We start from the raw sequence: 22,831 nt of genomic DNA on the forward strand, positions 1-22,831 counted from the left end.
GAATTTTACGTGGGTAGGGCAGTATTTTTCCTCCACACAGATCTTACATATTCAATGTGTAGGCAAAGTCGCTGCTGTGAAATTATTTGCCACAGAGTCTGGACAGGATGACTTCTGTCTGAAAAATGTTTAGAATAGGAATTGCTACTGGGGTGCCTGCACAGAATCCCTGATTATAGAGAGAATGGAGTGTGCCCTCCCAGGCTGCTGGCTGCATCCACAACATAACCGAATCAGGGGGCCTGGTGGAAAGGCCAGTGCCCCGGGGCCACGACGCCACAGAGAAGGACTGAGAAGATACAGGTGTAAATGCCCACGGCAGCCCCACTGAGGTGCCTTTTCTACCATCACTAGCCAACAGTCTCACTGCATGGGTCAACTCTCCAGGAGAGCTCGGAAGAATCCCAGAATTTGGCAGGGGGCAGATGGCGAGGTGCCCGTGTCCTGCCATGCTTTGAGAGGGCAGATGGGTACAGCAGCCAGATTTGTTCTGGGACACGTCAGAATCAATGCAATCTCGATACCAATTTAGAAATCATAAGAAAAAAAACAGATAAATTTGACTGACTCGATACAAAAGCCAAGGATTTCTGCCTATCTCAATACATTGTTTCCAGAGAAGTCTTTTCAGAGACTTAGCTTCAGAAAATTAATGATGCATTAAGTAATATAGCTACAGGCAGGCCTACTATCTTAAAAAAATTGCAAACAATTAGACACAGTGTTAAGTATTCAATCAGGAAATGCAAAAAACAAATGAGTAGATCCCTGTAATGGAATACTTGTGTAGCATTCGGAGATGAAAAATAATGGATTATTTCTTAACAAAGACAGCTGTTTGCCACATACTGGGAAGTAAAAATGGCAGGTTCTGAGATAGAGAAGACATGAGACCAAAGAAGCTCAACCTACTCTGTCAGAAGGGATTTCCTGGGGCTACGTGAAGGGGCCGGGAAGTGGCCAGGGATGTTTTATTTCCTTCTTTGTTTATGACTGGCTTTCCAAAAGTTACCTCCACGAACGATCTCCACTTTATAGTAAAGATACGACACAAGCCATAAACAACACGTTCACCCACGCCTGGACTGCTATGTCCACTGAACTGGCAAAGAGCAGGTGACAAGGGCAGAGCAGAGGGAGGCAGGGAGAAATGATAAGGCAGAGGATATGTCCTGAGAAACAGAGAAATGGAGAGGGGGCACAGAGACAGCAGGGGCTACCCCAAGATGGGGACCCAGAGTGCTGTGTGTGACCAAAGGGCCCATGACAGCTCCATGGCTGGGGATTAGGACAGCGAGAGGCATTTTCTGTTTGGCTCTTAGACAGCTCTGTTCAGAATTCTCCTTGAGATAAAAACAGAGTTCCCAGAGTGAAGTTCCTCCCTTGTCCAGAGCCTGCTCCCTGCAGAATCATTAGAGCAGCGGCAATCACAACACAGCACACAAGCTCACGGAATCTGAGAATTCTGCGGAGCCAGGCGGGATTAATAGAGCAGTGTCCCAGCCTGGCTTCCCCAGCAGCCCTGCTTCCCCAGGGCGTGCAGCCCCTCGGGGTCCAGGGCGAGGCAGCATCCATGAGCCTCCGCTCCCTAGACAGTCAACAGCAGCAGCTCTACCTGTCAGTGCTGCCTTCCAGGAGCTCAGAACCAGAGGGGCTGGGGTGGGGAGGGGCCCTGGGGGGGGAGGGAGGGGGGCGAGGAAAGGGATGGAAGGGTAGAGAGGAAGTGGGGGCAGGCCCAGACAGGGCCAGGCTGAGGAAGGAGTCCATGTGGGTGTCGGGTTCCCACAGGGCTGTGTCTCCCAGCTGTGTGTCCCTGGCTGTTGTGCACCACGTGTGACATGCACGTGTGACCTCCCGGACCTCTCCCCGCCCTGCCCCTGCCCCCCACACCTGATGGTCTGGTGCTGCAGCGAGTCCGGGTCCGTGGCGTTCACGGTCAGCAGCACGCTGCCCACAGAGATGTTCTCCAGCCGGGTCACCAGCATGGGGTCCGGGTGGAAGACGGGGCCCTCGTTGACGTCCAGGACGGTGATGTGCACGGTGGCCGTGGAGCTGGGGCCGTAGGAGACGTCGGGGACCAGCGGCTCCTCGTTTTCCACCTTGATCAGCAGGGTGTGGAAGGCCGAGATCTCGTAGTCCAGGGGCTGGGGAGGGGACAGGGGAGTGAGGACGTGCCATGAGAGGCGGGAGTGTGAGTGTGAGTGTGTGTGTGAGTGAGTGTGAATGAGAGTGTGTGAGCGCTTGTGTGAGTGTGTATAAGAATGTGAGTGTGAGTGAGTGTGTGAGTGCGTGTGTGCATGCATGTGTGTGAATGTGAGTGTGGGAGAGTGTGAATGCGTGTGTGAGTGTGCGTGTGAGTGTGTGAGTGCGTGTGTGCATGTGTGTGCGTGTGAGTGTGTGAGTGCGTGTGTGCATGCATGTGTGTGAATGTGAGTGTGTGAGAGTGTGAGTGCGTGTGTGAGTGTGCGTGTGTGTGAGTGCGTGTGTGCATGCATGTGCGTGTGTGAGTGTGCGTGTGAGTGTGTGAGTGCGTGTGCATGTATGTGCGTGTGTGTGTGAGTGTGCGTGTGAGTGTGCGTGTGAGTGTGTGAGTGCATGTGTGCATGCATGTGTGTGAATGTGAGTGTGTGAGTGCGTGTGTGTGTGCGAGTGCATGTGTGTGAGTGTGTGAGCACGTGTGTGTAAGAATGTGAGTGTGAGTGTGTGTGCGTGTGAGTGCGTGTGTGCATGCATGTGTGTGAATATGAATGCGTGTGAGAGTGTGTGAGTGAGTGTGTGAGTGCGTGTGTGTGAGTGTGTGTGTGAGTGCGTGTGTGTGAGTGTGTGAGCGCGTGTGTGTAAGAATGTGAGTGAGTGTGAGTGAGTGTGAGTGTGAGTGTGTGTGTGTGTGAGTGTGAGTGAGTGTGAGTGTGCATGAGATGGCTAAGCATGAGTTCCTGGTAATGGGTGCTGGGTCAAGGGCAGTAGGGAGTGCCAGCAGGAACCCTCCCTCCCTCGGCTATGGTGACCGTAAACACCCTGCCTCCTTGCATTCCAGGGCTGTCCTGGGTCTCTGGTGAAACCAGAGAAATGAATTCCATGGGACACTTTCTCCCTGCCCCTCCCAGCCCCACCCCTTCTCTCCCTTGACCCTCCACCCCCTTCCCTCCTCCTTCCCCTCTCATCCCCTCTCCCCCATCTCTCCCAGCCCCCTGGCATTTCTGTATTAACACTGGCTGGGGACTTTGTGCCCCTCCCTCATTCCCCTCAACGCCTGAGTGAAGGTCTTGTGCTGACCAGCCCAGGCCAGGCGGCGTTCCCATCAAGAATATTCCACATCTGTTTTTATTATTTATTTTATTTTATCATTTGCCAGTCCTGGGGCTTGAATTCAGGGCCTGAGCACTAGCCTTGGGCTTTCTTAAGGTTAGCACTCTATCACTTAAGCCACAGCACCACTTCCAGCTTTTTCTGTGGATGTGGCCCTGAGGAATTGAACCCGGGTCTTAGTGCACGTGAGGCAAGCACTCTACCACTAAGCCAGACTAAGTCACACTTCTGTATTTAGAGCAGAAATAAGATGGTTGCTAAGAAATATCACTGAGAAACTCATCAGCCCAAATCTTTAAGTCATGGTTGCCCATCCTTCGATCATTCCTGAGCGTGAGGATCCTTTTCGGAACTTAAGTTGGTTTTTCTTTTAAAGTTACAGCTAAGACACATGTGCTTTGCGGTGCGTGTGTCGTGGTGTGGCTGGCGACACGGGACCCTATGCATAGGCCTGTTTCCTCCGTGAATCCCAGGGGGAGGAGTGGAGGATTGGCGGCTGGTCTCCCCAGCTCTGTGCTCATGGAGGGTCCTCCAGGGGTCGTGGCCACTCACCTTGACCACTGACAGCATCCCCTCGTTGGTCTGCGGGTTGGTGTGGATTTCGAAGCTCTGCCCGGGGTTTCCGTTGATGATGGTGTAGGCAGCTCTCCAGGCGCCCGTGCTGGGGTCGTCCTTGTCCTCCACTGTCAAGTTCACGATAACTCCCATGGCTCCTTCCTCCACCGTCGCTTGAAACTGCATGGGAGACAGACAGATACTCAGGGTTACTCTGTGAGTGTGTGTGTGTGTGTGTGTGTGTGTGTGTGTGTGTGTGTCCTGGACTTGAACCCAGGGATTAGGTGCTATCCTTGAGTTTTTTCACTCAAGGCTGGGTCTCTACCACTTGAGACTTGCACTTCTGGCTGTTTGCTGGTTAATTAGAGATAAGCGTCTTGGACTTTCCTCTGGGCTGGCTTTGAAATGAGATCTGCAGATCTCAGCCTCCTGAGTAGCTAGGATTATAGGTGTGAGCTATGTTAATAGTGACCAGCACTATTAACAAAATCTGAACCTAGAGTGGAGACTATTTACAGTGCTCTTCCTGTACGCATGCAATCAGGTCCACTGCACATGGCAGCTAATTGAGTAAGAAATAGACCTCCACAACTGACCTCACTTCTCAGCTTTCCTTGGACTTAGGTGAAGCCATGGAACTAACGAATCTCCCACATAACCTGGCCAGGAGAGAGGGTTAAGCCAATGACTGTGTCTCTTCTTGTCTTCTGCCTCTGTGAATGCTCACAGCCCCAGACTCCAGGGCGGAGCCCTGAGTCCCCAGACCTCTGCATGGAGAGAGTCATTGGTGGCTCTGAACCACTGCTGAAGTAGAGGAAGCATCTGGGGGTGTTGAGCCTTTGCATTATTATTTGCTTCTGCCAGATGATCAGACAATCAGAGAGCTGGGATTATAAACCAAGGGCTGGGGCTGGAAGTGCTGGCCTCCTTCCTCAGGAAGAAGAAAACCAATTTCATCCCTCCCAACTCTTGGCCTCCAACTCATTCGACTAAAAGCCCATTTGCTAAGGAAACCGAGATTAATAGTCCAGAGCCTTCTTCTACCTGTGTTCTTATTGTACTACATCTCAAATACTTGTTGCAAGTAGGTGTGGTAAAAATCAATCAATAAATGAAAAATTAGCTCTCCCATGATTGCGTGAGCAATCATTAGCACCTTTCCTTTGAGCTGGAAGCATAAAGTATTGTTCAAGTGCTTACCTCTGACACACTATGGGTGAATAGTAATCTGTTTGCAAATATTTTATAAACAGGTTAACACCAGCAAGCTGACAGCAAGAAGAAATAGCTTGGAATTTCAATTAGTAACAAGGTGCATGTAAAGATGATGTCAGAAAGAACTTGTGTTCCAAAAAGAGTAATTTGAGAAATGAGGTTTCAAAAGCAGCCAGAGATTAATTGACTTTCAAACCATTAATCATGAGCTTCAGTCTTGGGGCCTTGGGGGAGGGGAAGGGGCGGGGAAGGAACTAATTTGTTCATCATACCTCAGCAAACCTGGATGAGTTGTTTGTCTGCCATGAAAGAGGTGCTGGAAGAGCCTTAGCTGGGGTACCGGGGTGGAAAATCTCCGGGAAAGGAAGGATGCTAACAGTGCTGTTGCACAGAAATGGCTGCTGGGGTGCTGTGATCGATTACTTCTGTCTACTCCGTGTCCAGGATTGGCCTTAGGGTGGGTGCTTGCTCTCTCACCCCTCAGTTTGCAGATGAGGATGACGGCATAGAGAAGAAGGTAAGGAGACCCTGTCCAAAGGCCTGCAGTGAACTCAAGGTCAGACCCGAGTCTCTTGGATTCTAGCAGTCATTGCTTCCAATACGTTCTGCTGCTTTGGCCCACCCCTGCTCTCCATGATGCTGGCTTTCCTGTGGCTGACCTGAGCTCCGGGCGACCGGACCTCTGTCCCTGCAGGTCACAGAGGACATTGGTGCTGAAGCGCCACAGGGCTCTTCTGACCCCTGTACCTTAGGAAAGCAGGAAGGCCATCACACAGGCGTGCTAAGACTAGAGGAAGCCAGCCCCAGCCAGGTTGAGGTGCTGTTACACCACCAGTGCACACACGTGTCCCATCTCAAAGATGACAACTCTGTACAGCTGTGATTTGAGGAGGCAGGCAATGATCTGCCTGCTTTATCTCCAGCCCCTCGCAGGATACAGAGGAGGGACCTGGGTGGCTGTTGAATGAACGGATGATCTTAGCATTAAGAAATGGGAGCAGAGGGCTGAGAGAATATGGAGGGAGAAGCATACAGGAAAGACCCAGAGGAGTGGAATCACTGATGGATGCCTCCGTTTGCCTGAATGTTCTGGAAGGCATGGGTGCAGGGTCCTCTCCTGTTTCTATGACCTCTCCAGCAGAGCCTACAGGTGACTTTTGTAGACTCAAGGCACTTTGCATTCATTGGCCCCCTCCTACTGTAATACATTTTCATCGACTTTATAAATACAGTTTTATGATGTGAAGAAATTAAAATTTGACTTTGAAAGTCAAATTTTTGTGTTTTTTTTTCTCTCTTTTCGGGGCCTACCATTGTGTTAATCAGTGGTGCTCGGTAGATAAGCCAGTCCTGACCTTTAGCATTCAGCACAGTGCCTAGCCCTCCACTGGGTCTGAAGAGCTGATGAATGGATGCAGAAATAAAGCCCGCATGTAGGCCATGTCTAGAAGACAAACAACGACGAGATCTTCCTGCCTGCAATACCTTCTGAAGGGTTTAGCACTGCGCACTAGTTTAGCATGTGAGTAGAATGGGTCTTCTCAGCGTGTGTGGAAGTGTGTATTGTAGTCTTGCTGGGTCCTTAGTGGTAGCGAGGGCTGACAGCTGCATTTACCTATGAAATATCCACTTAGTGTTTATCCGTCATCCATCACCCCACCTATCCATGCACTTATTCACTCATCCATGTAATGTAATGTATCCACCCATCCATCCAACAATCCATCCACTCCTCATCCGATGACTCCTCCATCTACCCCCCATCCTCTGTAGAATTATTATCTACCCGCCTCTCATCTACCTGTCCATCCATCTGTGTATATAGCCACTCATCCACCCAATTATTATCAATCCATCCAACAATCCATCCACCCCTCATCCAATGACTCCTCCATCTACCCCCCATCCTCTGTAGAATTATTATCTACCCGCCTCTCATCTACCTGTCCATCCATCTGTGTATATAGCCACTCATCCACCCAATTATTATCAGTCCATCCAACAATCCATCCACCCCTCATCCAATGACTCCTCCATCTACCCCTCCATCCTCTGTAGAATTATTATCTACCCACCCCTCATCTACCTGTCCATCCATCTGTGTATATAGTCACTCATCCACCCAATTATCATCCATCCATCCATCCATCCATCCATCCATCCATCCCTCATCCGATGACTTCTCCATCTACCCCCATCCTCTGTAGAATCATTATCTACCCACCCCTCATCTACTTGTCCATCCATCTATGTATATAGCCACTCATCCACCCAATTATCATCCATCCATCCATGCATCTTCTATGCAATCATTATCTATCCATGCATCCACTTATCTAATCATCTATCTATCTAGCCATTCCCTATAGATTATCATTCAGCATCCATCCATCCATCCATCCACCCATCCATCCATCCATCCATCCCTTATCCGATGACTTCTCCATCTACCCCCATCCTCTGTAGAATCATTATCTACCCACCCTCATCTACTTGTCCATCCATCTATGTATATAGCCACTCATCCACCCAATTATCATCCATCCATCCATGCATCTTCTATGCAATCATTATCTATCCATGCATCCACTTATCTAATCATCTATCTATCTAGCCATCCCCTATAGATTATCATTCAGCATCCATCCATCCATCCATCCATCCATCCATCCATCCATCCATCCATCCATCCACCCTCTGTATATTACCATCAGCGTCCATTCCCCTATACAACCATCCTCTACCTACTCATCTAGGATACACTAGTAAACAAAGCAGACACGGTATATATTCTCATAGGGGTTATAGGATGGAAAGTAGATAACAAATATATAATTATGAAGTTGTACTAACTGCCTAAGACAAAGCATCACGGTTCTTGGGGGAGTCTGTAGCCGTGTGTGGTGTGGGGAGGGGAGGTACGTGCTAGAACTTGAGGAGGACCATCAGGGAAGGATTTCCTGAGAACCGGAAGGAGAGGAGGAGTTTGGAAGGGGAGAGAGCACTCCTGGAATCTGGAACAGCAGCCGTGAAGGGCCTGCACATTCACAGAGCAGGAAAGAGTGTGGGTGGGGCTCTGCAGGGCCCCAGGAGAATTGTTTGACACTGGGTTGCAGAGGTGGGTAGGGCCTTGTGAACCAGGAAAAGGCGTTTATAAGCTTCTGTGAAAGCATCGTAGAGTCTAATCAAGGAACTAGTTTATGTTAAATCTACTCCTAGACAATTCAGAATAAGAAATCTTAAAAAAAAACATTCAACACAATTATGATGGTCTTTGTTAAGACCATTATCTGATTCTTGCATAAACTATAAGCCAGTTTCTTTGAGTATCCATTTAGAAACTCATTATTGCTTAATTAAACACTCATTCTATTAATTCTATTCAATGTTTTAACTCCATTATGTAATTCAAGAATGGAAAATTAAATAGATTAAAATGAAATAGTACCATTTTACATTTCTATAGCAATGTTCACTTTGTGATTTGAAAAAAAGACAGACATTCATTTACCAAAGCAGAACAGAAGAATTATTGATTGTAACATTACTTCCTTTAATTAGAAAAAAAAACAGATAAAGTTACTTCTCTGTTAAACTGTGTGTAAATCAAACACTAGATGTAAAACCTATTTGCATGCCACCGCCGTGGCTGCTGGCTCAGACGACGCCCAGAAGTGTGTGAGTCTGGAGGTGAACCACTTCATCCTTTCTTTGGAGAGGTGGGTGAGTGACATGAGAACAATCAGGAAGAGGCTGCCAGGCCTGGACACAAAAGTCTTCTTCAGGGAGAAGAGGGACTTGGATTAAAAAAAATCAGTCTGCATGTCTTAATTGTACAAGTGAGTGAATGTCACGGTGACATTTCCATTCATGCATAGGTCACGTGTTACATGGCCTATCTTGTACCTTGTCAACCCCTCCCCCCCCATCCCCTTTCCAGGGAGCTGGGCTGGGGTCTGAAGTCAGTCTTGGAGGGGGATATGAAATCAGCATGCTGCCCATCTGGAAGGCTCCAGGTAGGGAGAAGTGATGGCCGCTGACTTGATGAGACTGGACACACACAAGCGGGGTCCCGCCGGCACCAGTTTGCATATTGGAGACCTGGTTCTCAAGCTGTCAACCCTGGAGTTTCACAGAGAACCAATACTGAACTTGAAAAAGCTAGCATGGCATCATCTGGGCCTTGGCTTTGCAAGATTACACGAGGAAGAATCAGAAAGATTTCTATGCCTAATTTCTGTTCGTGAGGATAAGAGATCATTGGAAATCTAACAAGCAAACACTTCTACAAGTCTATGTTTACATAGAGGACCCCACGTATTGGAAGAATCTAACCTCTTACGGACAGTCTAATGGGTGAAGACTGTGGTTGATATAAATAAGATAATCCATTTTAGGAGCTTGGCACATCGCCTGGCATCTGTATAGTATGGAGTCGATATTTGTTTGCAATGATAATGAGGATAGATTTTGCTCTGTATTACATGAAATTCTTACTAATAAATTGGACAATGTGGTTCAATCCCCCATGACTCTTTCTATTCTTGTCACAGTCTACATTGTAATGAGGTTATTTGTGTGTGCAGCTTACGTTCCTGGATCGGTATGGCAAAGCTCTTTTTTCTTCCTGTGTATGTATGAGCACTCCACATTCATGCTCGCTCACCCCTGTCTCCCTCTGACAATAGGCCCTTCGTCTCCACGGCAGATGATGATAACCTACAGTGCTCTCATTTAGAAGGTCAGCGGGACCAGGTACCTGATTCCTGCTGCCTATAACTAGGGCTGGCCTCGGGACAGAAAGACGAAAATTACCCATTTTAATAAGTATTCATTCTGGATGTGCTGCTTGCTGGGGACTCGAAGCCACAAGTAATGAAAGGGGCAGTATTGCTTACGTTTTGTTATATACTTTGTACACCTGTGAGACAGCCAGAAACCTGCCTCCTCTCATTTCTGTAATTCCTTACTTTCATAACAATCCCGGTGTCGTTTTCCACAGAAACAGATATATCACTCTAAATTTTTCTGTGCTTACATAATCCTTCTCTGTCTATGAATACAGCTTTCTGATGGAATAATAATACTCCATTGTGTATGTTGTGTATGGGTATATATGAATGTATGTAAGAATGAAATCTTGTAATTTGTAGGAAAATGGGTCAAACTGGAAATCATATGTTAAGTGAAATCAGCCAGAACGAGAACAAATAGTGCATGTGTTCTTTCACATAGAGAATCTAGACAAAAAGGGAAGAAAGAGAGAGAGAGGAAAAGAATGGCTTGCCTGGGATGGAGAGGGGGAGGGTGAAGGAGAGGTGAAGAGAGGGAAGATCAGGATAAAGGTATTTTACACCCATGCCTAAAAACAGAAGAGTGAAACTCATTAAAAATTGGTTAAGAAGATGGAAGGGGTCCAAGAAAGAAAAATGGAGGGAGGGAATTTATCAATGCACATTACACACATTTATGGAACTGTCATAAGGAAAATCACTTTTGTATTAATATGTGCTAATAAAAGAGTAATTAAAGTGAAATAAGAGTCATCAAAATAAATGAAAATGAAAAAAATGTCAAAACCCCCCAAAAGGGCTGGGGTATGGCTCAAAGAGGCAGAGTGAGGCTATCCTTTCAGTCTACAGTACTGCAAATAAATAAGTAAGTAAATAAATAAAACACACTTACATTCAACTTTAAAAAAAGTCGACAGTGTAGAGTTGTAAGTAAAATGGCCTTAGATGGGCCGGAAAATGTTATTGTCTGTGGTGGCCACTGGGGGGCCCTGAAGCTGCGTCGCTGAGAGAGCTCAGGGCAGCTGGCAGGATGCAGGATCTGGAGCTGGCCACTGGACCCTGCTGGGGTGATCAACCCACGAGCCACCTGATTTATTAAAGGCTCAGAGAAGCAGAGATCGCAGTGCAGGTGAGCATGAGGTGGCCACTTAGACCCGGATGAGCTACGGGAGAAACGCAATGTGCACAGAGCAGTAGACAGCTGGATAGACTGAGAAAAACCCAGGAAGATTTCTGGGGTCCCAGAAGACAGATTGGGAAGCATTGTGGTCTCACGCTGGTTTCTGAGTCCAGCCCCATTCCCAGGAGGTGTCTGAGGTCCTCCGGGGTCTCTGTGCCCAGTGCCAGCCTCGTGTTCACTCCAACCTCCTCCCGCCAGTCTCCAGGCCTGGCTGCAAAGAGGCCCGGGGAGAAAAGCTCGGAAGATGTCTGCAGACCTCACACCGTAGGCCTGGCGGCTGCATGGTGCTTTGGGTGCCCCGGAAGTTTCCTTAAGCATTTTTTCCACTTAGCCTTACATCTTGCTGTGGAAAATGTCAAGGATTTACACCAGCAGACAGAAGAGAGAAACGAGCTGCAAGGGACTGTGATGAGCTTCAGCCATCTGCAGCCCGCGGTATCCCATCCCTCCATCTAGAAATGTTTCAGCACGTGTCTCTAAAAGATAAAGACTCTTCGTAAGGAAACAGGATCGAAGTCCTTTTATGATCCACCTAATATTGATGTTTTTTTGTAGTGACAATGCCTGCGCTTCTCTTTTGTGCCATACTCTTGGGTGACATTTTGTTCATCGTCTCTATGACTCCAAGACATAGTGTGAGGATCTTGGCTATGGGACATTTACACCAAGGCCTGTTAACCTCACCAGTGTCACCAGACCTTCCTAGTGTGTCAAACCACCTGCCATGGGCAAGGAAATCCGGACTCTCGTTTGGAAACCATTCAATAACAACAAGAGACCAAAGCTCAGCAAGAAAGACACATGTCCCCATGAAGGTCGTGATGAGACTCTCTGGTGTCCCAGGCAGTGTGGCACTGGGTTGAAGGGAACTGACAGGGACAGGCACAGCCAAGAGTCCCCCTGACCTTAGGCTCCACAGGGGCAGGGGATGAGCTGCAAGAGGAGAGGGCAGACTCATGGCTGCCCTGGCCATGCTCGGTCTCCATTCCTCCCAGGATGAGCTCCTGGCTGGCTTCCCACATGCAGCAGGGGCTCAGTTCATGGCTTTTGAAGCTGATGTCTGGTTAGGTTCTGGCTCTCTGGGGGACCCATAGCCCATCGCCTATCAACCCTCTTCCTTGTCTACATGAAGGCTCCTGAACCAGCCAAACCCAGACATGTACACATCTGCCAGACTATAAAATAAAAGCTCAGGAAGAATAGGCACCAAAACCATTTTTTTTTCTCTCTACAAAACAAAATGAACACACAGACTCATCCCAAAGTTGTGCAGTTGGAAAGTGTTTCTCTTTCAGTTCTGAGAACCAAGGAAGGTTAAGAGAAGATGCAAGCATCTACCCAGAAAGCTGGTATTTCCCTCTCAAGAAGAATCAAGTCGACTGTCCAAGGAATCTGATAATTATGTTTTATTTGTTTTGTATATTAGAGTTCCTGGCTAAGATTTTGCTTGGGGGGGGGAGGGAGTTAAAAAAAAAGAAAGAGTTGTGCTGCTAAAAAAGAAGTTTGAAAATCCCTGCCTTAGGCAGATGCTGAAATAAATATTACATTAGATGGTGGTAGAAAAAAAATGAAAACATGAACACAGAGCCTTTCTTTTTCTCTCAAAGCCCTGGATATGTTTTTCCCCACATTACCATCTCTCCTTCACTCCAGTTTTTCTCCTTTAAAAAATGAAAAGAAATGCAAAATACATTTTTGTCCTTTCACCAAGATATTTGAAGATAATTTAATTTTGAGGAGCAAAGCCGTTTTCTGTGGCATTTGGCCACATAGATTTGAATCTGGGTAAGAACAGATTTTTTTTTAAAGCAATCAGAAGTTGGATTGGGTTTATGTGGTTCTGTGAATGCATGGGCATTTTGTGGTGAGGGCAAGCTTGAGTTTGTCTCTAAAAAGTCACATGAAGATCCCTGATAAATTCATCCTTTGCCAGAGTCTGGGTGGTTCTGAATATGGACTACAATTAGAATCACATGGAAATCTTCAGAAGCGACAGGTGTTTTGGGGGTTCTATCTTCAGGCCCAGGCGTGTGTACGTCTCATTGCCTGTGGTGATTCTAATCTACCTTGGTGATGGGATGACCTTAAACCTGCCTCACAGGTGAAAGCCACCAAAGGATGTCCTGCAGGGTACCCTGAGGACACCGAGGGTTCTCTGTGCAGGGTCAGTGAGGCACGAGGTCCTGTGAGATCCCAGGCTGTCTCCTTGGCATCATCTCTGTCCCTAACTCTTTATTTTCAGAGCTAAACCTCTTCCTTCATCAGCCTCTACTCTGCGTCTTCAGGCCCCCCATCCAACAGGCTTTCCAGCCGAGGAGGAGCCTGCTTTCCTGAAGGGGGGAGCTCAGGGGGCCTCTTGTCCAACTGTACCTAGAAGCTACTGCCAGAACCCCAAAAACAATAGCGTGTCTTCCTAACAGTGTGTAGAGATTGTCTTGTGTATCTAATTCTATTCCCTACTCCCCAAGCACAGTGTCTCGACACCCAGCGTAGGAACCATGATAGATGAACTGTCTTGTGCTGTGAAGACGTGGAGAATCATCACCCATCTGGCCATCTTTCCAGCACGCTGAGCTCACAGCCTATTGGTCTTGCTGAACGGGAGGAGTCTACACCTTTCCTCTTGCTGTTATGCACCCAGGGTTGAAGCCTTGCTTGGTTATGTGACCTGAACAAAGCACAATGAAGGGTTCTGTGTTTATTGCACCTGCTAGTCCTGTGTAAATGTTGACGGCAGACCCAGGTTCCAGAAGCTGGGCTCCCCCAGGGTCTCCAAGCCACCCCATAGCGTCAAGTTCCTGAAGACTTGATGGGGAGAGGAGACTCCTTCTAAAATCAAGTAATTCCTCCCACTGTCTTGATCACACTGCAGGCCGAGGACAGCTGTGGATGCTGCAGCTCTGGGTAAGACTGGCTTGGTCTGGCTGACTTTTCTTTCTCATCATGGCTCCCCGGGTCATGGCCAGCTCTGAAGACTCCAGCTCTTGCTCAATGACCCTCTGGACCACTTCCAGCTCTCCCTGCTTCTGGGATGCCCGGCACACTGGCATCTCCACACCCTCACCTCAGACCCAGGGTCGCCTGGACAAGTCATGCCAGCATCTTACACCCAGTAGCCAACTGGCGCCTTGAAACAATCACAATCAAAACAGAGGCCATTCTCTCTTCACCTCCACAGGAGAGCCTTCTCTTTTCCCTCCTCAGCTCTGTCAGCAAATCATACCATTCTTCCTTTGGGGGTGCTGGTGCTGAAAACCTTGGGATTCCCTTTCTCCTCACCTGCCACTCCCAGTCCACTAGCCACAGCTCAGGGGATGAACTCTAAAACGATAGGACTCTGTTATATTCCACGTTTTGGCCACAATCGTTTATCCTTTGGTGGACATCTTTGGCTGCTGGGAAGGTCACAGCCACGTATGAGTTTCATGCGCACGTGTCTTCATTCTCTGACTTACACATCTGGGACTGGACACTCAGGAGATGCCATGAGTACATGGTGACGGCATGTTACCACAACGAGGAGCTTCTTCCCTCCCGGTGTCCGCAGCACGCTGCTCAGGCCAGTGTAGGAACCCGAGTCCCAGAGCCCACGCTGGGATAGGCCTCCTTCACATGTTGCTCTGGCGACAGCAAGCACGTCCTTAGTTCCCTGAGCCATGAGGAAATTGGTACACTTGGTTGGGCTCTGGATGCTAACACCGCAGTACAAATGAGGATGGGAGAAACCTTCGGCTTTCATTACGAGGGATTTGGACAAATTCATACACGGAATTGACTTACAGCTTCTAATTTATATTTAAATCCCAAATGTCTTAGTCAGGAAAAACAGCTCTAAATCCATTGTCTGTGTTTGCACCATTGATTCTTGTTTCAAATCGACCCCATGGGTCCAATTGTACGTCCCACGGGCTCCTCTACGAATTCCTTCCACGGAGGCGGATGGCGCTCCAGGCAACAGAGTCCTCGAGGGGAGAAGAGATAGATGAGGGGCCTTCCCTTGGGAATCAGGAGGGAGGGCTGGGCAAATCACGCTCAGTCCCTGGTGGGCTCTTTTCCCAGGGTGGTATGGTGTGACTGAAGTCTGCGTGGGGAGAGAGGACCCCAAGGACATTTTGCCGCCCTGAGGATAACCGAGGAAAGCGAATTATGTTTTATGTGCTACCAGCTCTGTCATATTGGCTGTGTGCAAGCTGGCAATTGTCTTAACCTTTCTATGTCTTAGTTTTCCTCTCTGCACACTGGGCATGATCTCGTAGGATTGTGACATGGAAATGAACCTGTTTACAAAATGCCGAGAGCGACCTAGCACGTAAGAAACAACGTGACATACCCCACTACGGTGAACAAAGAAAGGGATGGTGGTGCGATGAGCCATGTTCTAAGGAATCTGGACAAAACAATCAACGTGGCTCTTTTAAGAATCTTTTTGTTACAGCCTGCCATTGGAATGGTTCCCTTGTGTTCTAAGGTATTTGGTGCTGGATGTCACTGATGGCCACAAGCTTCCTGACCGGTGTTATTTTGGATCCTAAAAATTATATTCATAACCTGACTCAGGGTCTCTCAGCTTTACCATGAACTGGTATTTTGGGGGTAGACAATTACTTATTAGCTGGGGGCTCTCCTGTGAACTGTGAGGCTTGGCAGGGTCTTAGAGTCCAACCCATTGTTATCATCAAGTTGTCACAAGCAAAAATGTCTCCAGACACCGCTGGATACACATGCTTCCATGTGTCTACGTGTGTGTGCGCACAGGTGCATGTCCATGTGATTCTATGCCTATGAGAGCGACTGGTCTACCTCACCCATGTCTGCCAGTGGCTCCTATAAACCCATGCTCCCCCAGAACAAGATTAACTGGCAAGTAGGTTCTTCATGCCAGCCTCCTGGGAAAACACTGAAGCAGTATAGTAATGTTATAGCGGGTAAATGAACCAGACATCAACAGAAATATATTCAAGGGTACGCCCAAAGGCTATAATTATTAAGAAAATTATTGATGTAGTCTTCATTACCCTACAATTTTTGAATTATCCAGTGATAACAAGGAGGAAAGGTAGTATTTTTTCTTGCTTTGGGTTCCCACTATTTAATACATATATTTTATGCTTGTGGATTGTTGGTGGCTTTTGGAGTGACAGATGGAGCAGGGTTTCACAGGCAGGGTCTGGGGCTACCGTCCTCCCTGGAGGGGGGGTTGCAAAGGACACAGGCTGAGGTGCTTCCATGGCCTCAGAAAATTAGAATATGGTGTCTTCCTTTTGTCTAGTTAGGCTGTGCTGGACCTGAGCGGGTTTGTAGGATGTCTGAGGGGCTCCTTTCCCCTCCAGTCTCCTCACAATGCAGTTCTGCAGTCTGCAGCAGCCGCTTCCCTCTGAGCTGGTCACAGATGCAGGACCCCACCTTTGCACTAGATCCCAGGGGACCAGAGCTCCATCAGATTGGACCAGTCAACGCCTGACCCCCTACTTGGGTCTCAGCAGCTGACCTTGTGGCTTGATCCTGGGGTAGAGTGGCCCCAGTGGGGGAAACTGCAAGCCCCTCTTTTATTGTCTGTACCCTAACTGCCTCTTCCCATTTAAGCTAGGCTACCCCTGGTCTGTTTGCTCTCTACCCCTCTGTGTCCAACCTCTACCTGTCTTGCCACCCAATCCATACTCCTGTCCCCTGCCTCTCAAATTTACAAACACACTACCCTCCAATCTAAAGAACAGCAAGCTGGGTGACAAAGCGCCTTCCTCCCTCTTCTCCCTCACTAAAGGCTGGCTATTTCTTACCTCCTACCTTGCAGTTAGGGAGCATTAAGCATAGTGAAAGATGTTATGGAGCAGGAAGTACAAAAAGAAGCACTGTAAACTCCGCTGCCATCAAGGAGCATTGTAATTGGTTATTGTTGAGAGGTAATTAGTTTAGAATACACACTACTAGAAAATCCTTTTCAGGTCTGACTGAACAGGCAAAGGGCTGTGGGTGAAACACAGAGTCAAATCTGCCAAACACCTTCCAGCAGCAGCACTGGGGTCACCTTTGCCGAAAGCCCTACACCTGGGCCTGGGGAGACCCAGTGTCCCTGGCAACATGGCCACCCCCTCATGACACCGTTTCCCACAGGTAGCATGGGAGAGTATGTGGGAAAGACAAGATGTGGCCCAGGACAGCAATGACAGACAGAAAACGATGTGGATACAGCTTCAACACAGGAAGAGAGATGAAAGAGGAAGGGAGGGAACAAGGAGGAGAAACTGAAGGTAGAGAAGAAAGGCAAAAGGGAGAAGTAGAGAGAAGGAAGGAGAGGAAATGGGGGCAGGGAGACAAAGAAAGGAAGGATGGAATAGATAACAAGCTCAGTCTTGCAACAAGTCATTTTTTTCATCTTAAATGAGAAAATGTGGGCAAAGGCAGGGTGTGCCAGTGTTTCAGGATTCCCAGGTGTGTGTGGCAGTAGAAAGCGTGACAGGAAATTTCCATATCAATAGGAGGCCTTGGGTCTAGGCAGTCACTGAGTACCTGTGAGGCTGAAAATTCAGAGACTAAGGCGGTGGGGAGAGTGGGGGGCTGGGGCAGGAGGGGTCCTGGACAACTCTGGCAGCTCAGGGTACCAGGCACTGCCCCTACCAAACAGCCCAATCTTGTTTTACCATGGTTCCTAAAATGTCACAAACCTACGACGGCAAAACGACCCTTTAAAGCCTTCGGAAGATTTCTGTGGAAGATTCTGGCAGCCCAAGGTACTGTGTTTGCCATCTGACCAACTTATGGCTTGCTCTGAAGCCTCCTGCGTGAAAAACGTGACCCCAAGAGCACAGGACAGGCCTGTGCGTACCTCTGGGGTCTGACAATTCACTTTTGAGTGTACCAAGGGGAAAACCAGAAACTACCGGCGTGTGCATTGGTGTGGGGGCGGGAGGGGGCTGGGGGGAATGGTGAAGACACAGCAGAGAGCCATGAAAATGGATGAGGTAGTAAATTGTTTGGCATTATCGATCAAAAGGGAAATCTATTGTATCAGATGATGGAAATGCCTCGGGCTCACTTAGTGGAAATAAAATGTGTTAAGTTAATGAAATCCAGAGAAAGCCGGCCATTCAAGGGGCACATTTGAAGGCAGAGATGAGATAAAGAGAAGGAATTTCAGGCCTTTCCTCTTCCGCTGCGGTTCACTGAAAGGAAGGGGGGGGGCTGGCTGATGGTGTACCCAGCTCTCCAGGCACAGGCCTTCCACCAGTAAGTCCTATGAACAGTCTCTAGGGGTGGGGTGACATCTCTCTAGGGACTCCTCAGAGGAGGAGTTTGGTAGTTTGTGGGCAAGGGAAAGTTGGAATCCATTCTTATCGCCATATTCAGGTTCTGAGAATTGTCTCCAACTACTCAGCTTGATGGCCAGTTCCTCTGCTGTTTGTGGTACCAGAGAACGGCTGAGCTCACTCAGACCACACAGGGAAAGCTGAAGAAGGGCCAAGAATAAAAAGAAAGGGTATTTTCACCATGTGACAGGTACTGGGTTAATCTCCATGCACTGTATCTTCAAATGGTCTGAAGAAATAAGGAATGTTATTTTTCTGTCTTACAACAGATGATTAAGGAGATATAAATCCCAATAAAGGCTTGGCTACCGTGATCATAGCAGGGTCCCAGATTTGCAACTTGGTGTGTCCCAAGGTAAGAAGAAGTTGGTGTCATCCAACCCAAGAGTCATTGTAGCACTCATCTGGGTATGGGGGTGTGTGTGTCCTGTGAGATGCTTTTATGTCACATTTCCATTCAAAAAGCCTCTAAAATAAAGCTGTTTTGCAAAAATACTCTGGACAGAAAGAGCAAAATGGGCGGGATCACCACACTTGGTGCTTAACCTTCTCTGTCTCTGCAGTGAGGAGGGGAAGATGGAGGTGAAAGGGTAGAAAGAAAAGCTGGAGCAGACCTGCACAAATGTGCTCAAAGCATATATAATATCATACACATAATAGGTATATAGGTATTTGTATTGGCAATTTTGTGGTAGAAGATTGGCTTTTTCTAAGATGCCTCTGGAGAAATTGTATACCCATTGGCAAATAACCTCCCCTTGAACAAAAGTTAATTGAAAATGGGTCTGGGACCAAATTGTAAAACACAAAACAAAAATATTAACTTTTGGAACAGGATAAAATCTTAACCCATATGGAGAGGCAAAGAACTGTTGACCTCCAAAAGAGTTTATAGAACAAAATATAGAGAGTATTTTATTAAAAATTTTTAAAAAACAACTTAGCCAGGTGTCTCTCACACCTTGGGTGTAGCTCATGTGGTAGAGTGCTTAATTGAGAGGCCCTGAGTTAGAGTCCTAGTGCTGAACAAACAAAAACAAAAACATAAAAAGCCACATGCAGGGCCTGGAGTTTGGCCTAGTGGTAGAGTGCTTGCCTAGCATGCATGAAGACCCAGGTTCAATTCCCTGGTACCACATACTTAGAAAAAGCCAGAAGTGGTGCTGAGGCTCAAGTGGTAGAGTTCTAGCCTTGAGAAAAATTCATGGACAGTGCTCAGGCCCTGAGCTTAAGCCCAGGACTAGAAAAAAAAAAGCCACACGCATAGAAAAACAAAACAACAGTCACCAAAGCTCCCCCCACCCTCAACCAATCAACCAACCAACCAATCAACCAACCAAACAAAAAAGCCCAGGTGAACCTGTGCAAAACAATATTTCAAGACGTGCACTTTAACTCTGATCAAGCAAAGGGGATGGATGTCTTTGAGCACTCTGAACCATGGCCCAGCAAGCCATATTCCAGAGGGTGTCAGCCACTGAAGTGAGCAGCTTTGCGGCTCCAGGAGTGGCAGGAGAGCTACCAGCCAGTCACCGATCCATGAACCTTACAGACAACCTTCTGATACAACCTTCTGCGGCACCCAGAAGAACTCAGAAAGGAAATTGAGATTTTTGTTGCAGTTTCAGCGTTAGGGAAGAACCTCAAGATCTTGCCCAGGGTAGACACATATTCTACCACTGAGCTATCCCACAACCCGAAATGGAAAGAAATGCACAGTGCACATGAAGAGACAAACTGGGACCCAGAATCCCTGGAGCCTTTCCCCCTGTCCCTTTCTCCCTGCTTGTCTTCTCCCTGGATGTTATCCTCTAGGAAACCAGGGATCAGAATAGTTGGGGTCCTTATTTTAAAACTCCTTTCCTTGCTGGAATCTTAAAACATTTGCTCCACTAGAGATTTGGGGGTTTCTTTTGGATTTCTGGGCTTCAGGGCCTTGACCTGTGCTTGGTCTAGCAGAGACAGAGCTGTGGGGACTCCAGATCTACTGTGAGTTAGTTGGGTGCCCTGGGGGCAAGAGGCTGAGTTTGTCAGGGAATGGCGGTCTGTGTGCACAGATGGTCGTGCCAGGAGCCGTTCTGGAACTGGACATTGCCCCTCCCCGTCAATGGCTCCCGACGGGTGCCTCTCAGCCCCAATCCCCTAGCATGGCTGCTCTTGGGGGGTTCATCCTATTGACACTGGTCCCAGAAGCCACATCGCTGCTAAATGAAAGAACTCCATCATGTTTATCTCTTGGAAACCAGGAAGAATCACCCAGCACTACGTAAGAGAACAAGAAAACAACTGGTGTTTGCAATGGCGGGTGGTCAGGGAGCACAAGCAAATGAAGTTAGCCTGTCACTTCCCTGTCAGCCACAGGACAGGGAAGGGAGGAGAAGACTCCTCCACCAGTCAGACTCTAATTAAAATGCCAAACCTGACACTCGTTTATAGATACCGGGCAGATTTCCATGTCAACCTAAAAAACTCACGTAGGCTTTACTGCCCGGTTATGTTGGGATCTCATAAACAGAATTCTTCAGGGAGCAGACCAGTGTCAGATGACTGCAGGGCTTCATCCTGATTCCTTTCTAAGTTACACACATTGATGGCACTGGCCAGCTACAGAACGCCTTCCCTCCTTTTCCAAGGGCCGGCCAGCAAACACAAGATGCGAGGAGGAGAGAGGAGAGAAAGGGTACTGTGATTCCAATCCAGCTGTGACAGGACAGAGAACAATCTCTGGGATGTCATAAACCCTCCTAGAGCCCCTTTACGGAGCCATATGCCAGGCACTGTGCTTGCTATGTATTATTGATCTAGGCACTGAAATGTTCTGATTGATTTAATCCTTATTCTGTTCTGTTTTATTCTATTCCTATTCTAGCGACATGTGTACGTATTGGCGCATGAACTTAGGACCTGGGCACTATCCTTTAGCTTTTTCTGCTCAAGGCTGATACTCTACTTCTGGCTTTTTAGTGGTTCATGGGAGATAACTGTGCCATGGACTTTTCTGCTGGAGCTGGCTTGGACTCCTGGCCCAAACCAGGTAGAGCTAAAGAGCTAGGATTATAGGCATGAGCCACTAGTGCCCAGTCTCTGTTAATACACCAGTTTTCAGAGAAGTCAAGTAACGTGTGCAAGCCCACATGGTCACGGCGTGTAGGGATGTAAAGCAGATAAAGATCTGCACGTAGGCCTTCACAGCTTCCCCAGGCAGACAGCACGGGTCTGCGGGAACTGAGGATGCCGTGGGGTTGAGTGAAGGAGAATGCTGAAGAACCCTCCCGTGAGTGACAACCATTTTTAACTGATGTTTCTAGAATGCCTTACGCACGCAAATAGATGCCCGGCTTTCCTGTTGCCTTGCGTGTGGTCACTGAGGCATCTGCTCATGGGACTTTGGGCCATCTCTTGTAGAGATGGCCGAGGAGTTTTCCAACAGGATGCCTTACTGGCATTGAGAAGCCTTGAAGAGATGGGATTTAAATTGTGTCTCGGATATTAGTTGAAAGTGAATGAAGTGAAGAGCAGACTTCTCGTTTATGTCCCCAGAGTGATAAATGAGGGAGTGGAATTTTTTTTTTCTAAGGCGAAGAAAATGGAAAACCAACGTGGATTTCAGACACATGAGAAATAGCTTATGAATTTAGATGATAGCTCGGCAGAAATAAATTGTACATCTGTTCATTCATTTTAATAAAGTGGAGAGGTGCCACGATGCTGGGGCCCGCGGAGAGGCCTGGCTTTTTAAAATTATGATCCTATAATAGTAGCATTAAAATTTGTAATGTAGCCAGCACTTTCTGAATTGGAGGGAAAAATTCATTTATGAAGTAAAAAGTTCAGACTTTGGGATGTAAATGGGAAAAATGCAATTTTCCTTGGCCATCCATGAATTAATTAGTCCTGGGAGGATACTAAAGCATCTCCACCATCAAATATGTTTTCACAATCTTAGGAGAAAGTTTTCAGCCTGCTCACGTCGCTTCTCTGGGTAATCTTCAGCCAGGTAAACTGTGCAGACATGAGACATATAGTTAACTAGCTCTGTTATTTCTGCCATGAATTGGGTACTTCCCGTGTGAGGCCAATTACAGATAAATAGTCCCACCGAAAACGACTCTCGTCTGTTACAAACACAAAAGTCACTTTTACTCAACAGCAGAAACATCAGGATGAGAGCTTTTATAGGTTGGCAATTATATTACCATGAAAATTTACTCATCCAACAACGAATATTGCGTTTCTTATTATACATACTCCCCATCTTGATTCTGAGTATAGGTTTCCCGCTGTCTTTAAACCCCAGAAGCATTATTAAAATTTCTTCAAAAAATAAGCAAGTATTAAGCTCATAGAAAGCTTTTAGACAGAGTGAGCAATTTCAATTTCATCACACAAGCCAGCTCCACTAGTGTTCAGACAGGAAAGAGAAACGAACAGATCACAAAGTGGGCAGGCCACAGGTAGCCCTGGTTTAAGATTTG

At 47.5% G+C, this 22,831-nt stretch overlaps 1 protein-coding gene across 1 annotated transcript in view; it reads right to left on the reverse strand.

The window, feature by feature from the left end:
• The window catches only part of Cdh13 (cadherin 13), a 674,883-nt gene that overhangs the window by 36,877 nt on the left and 615,175 nt on the right, over window positions 1–22,831 (reverse strand). Inside the window, exons 9-10 of the mRNA XM_090356987.1 lie at window positions 3,862–4,044; window positions 1,891–2,144 (exon numbers count right to left, since the gene is read on the reverse strand). Coding sequence (XP_090213113.1) covers window positions 1,891–2,144; window positions 3,862–4,044 — 437 coding nt within the window. The remainder of the gene's footprint in view (window positions 1–1,890; window positions 2,145–3,861; window positions 4,045–22,831) is intronic.

Source organism: Megascapheus bottae, chromosome 24, assembly GCF_031878675.1.
Source record: "Megascapheus bottae isolate mThoBot1 chromosome 24, mThoBot2.hap1, whole genome shotgun sequence".
NCBI classification, from domain to species: Eukaryota; Metazoa; Chordata; class Mammalia; order Rodentia; family Geomyidae; genus Megascapheus; species Megascapheus bottae.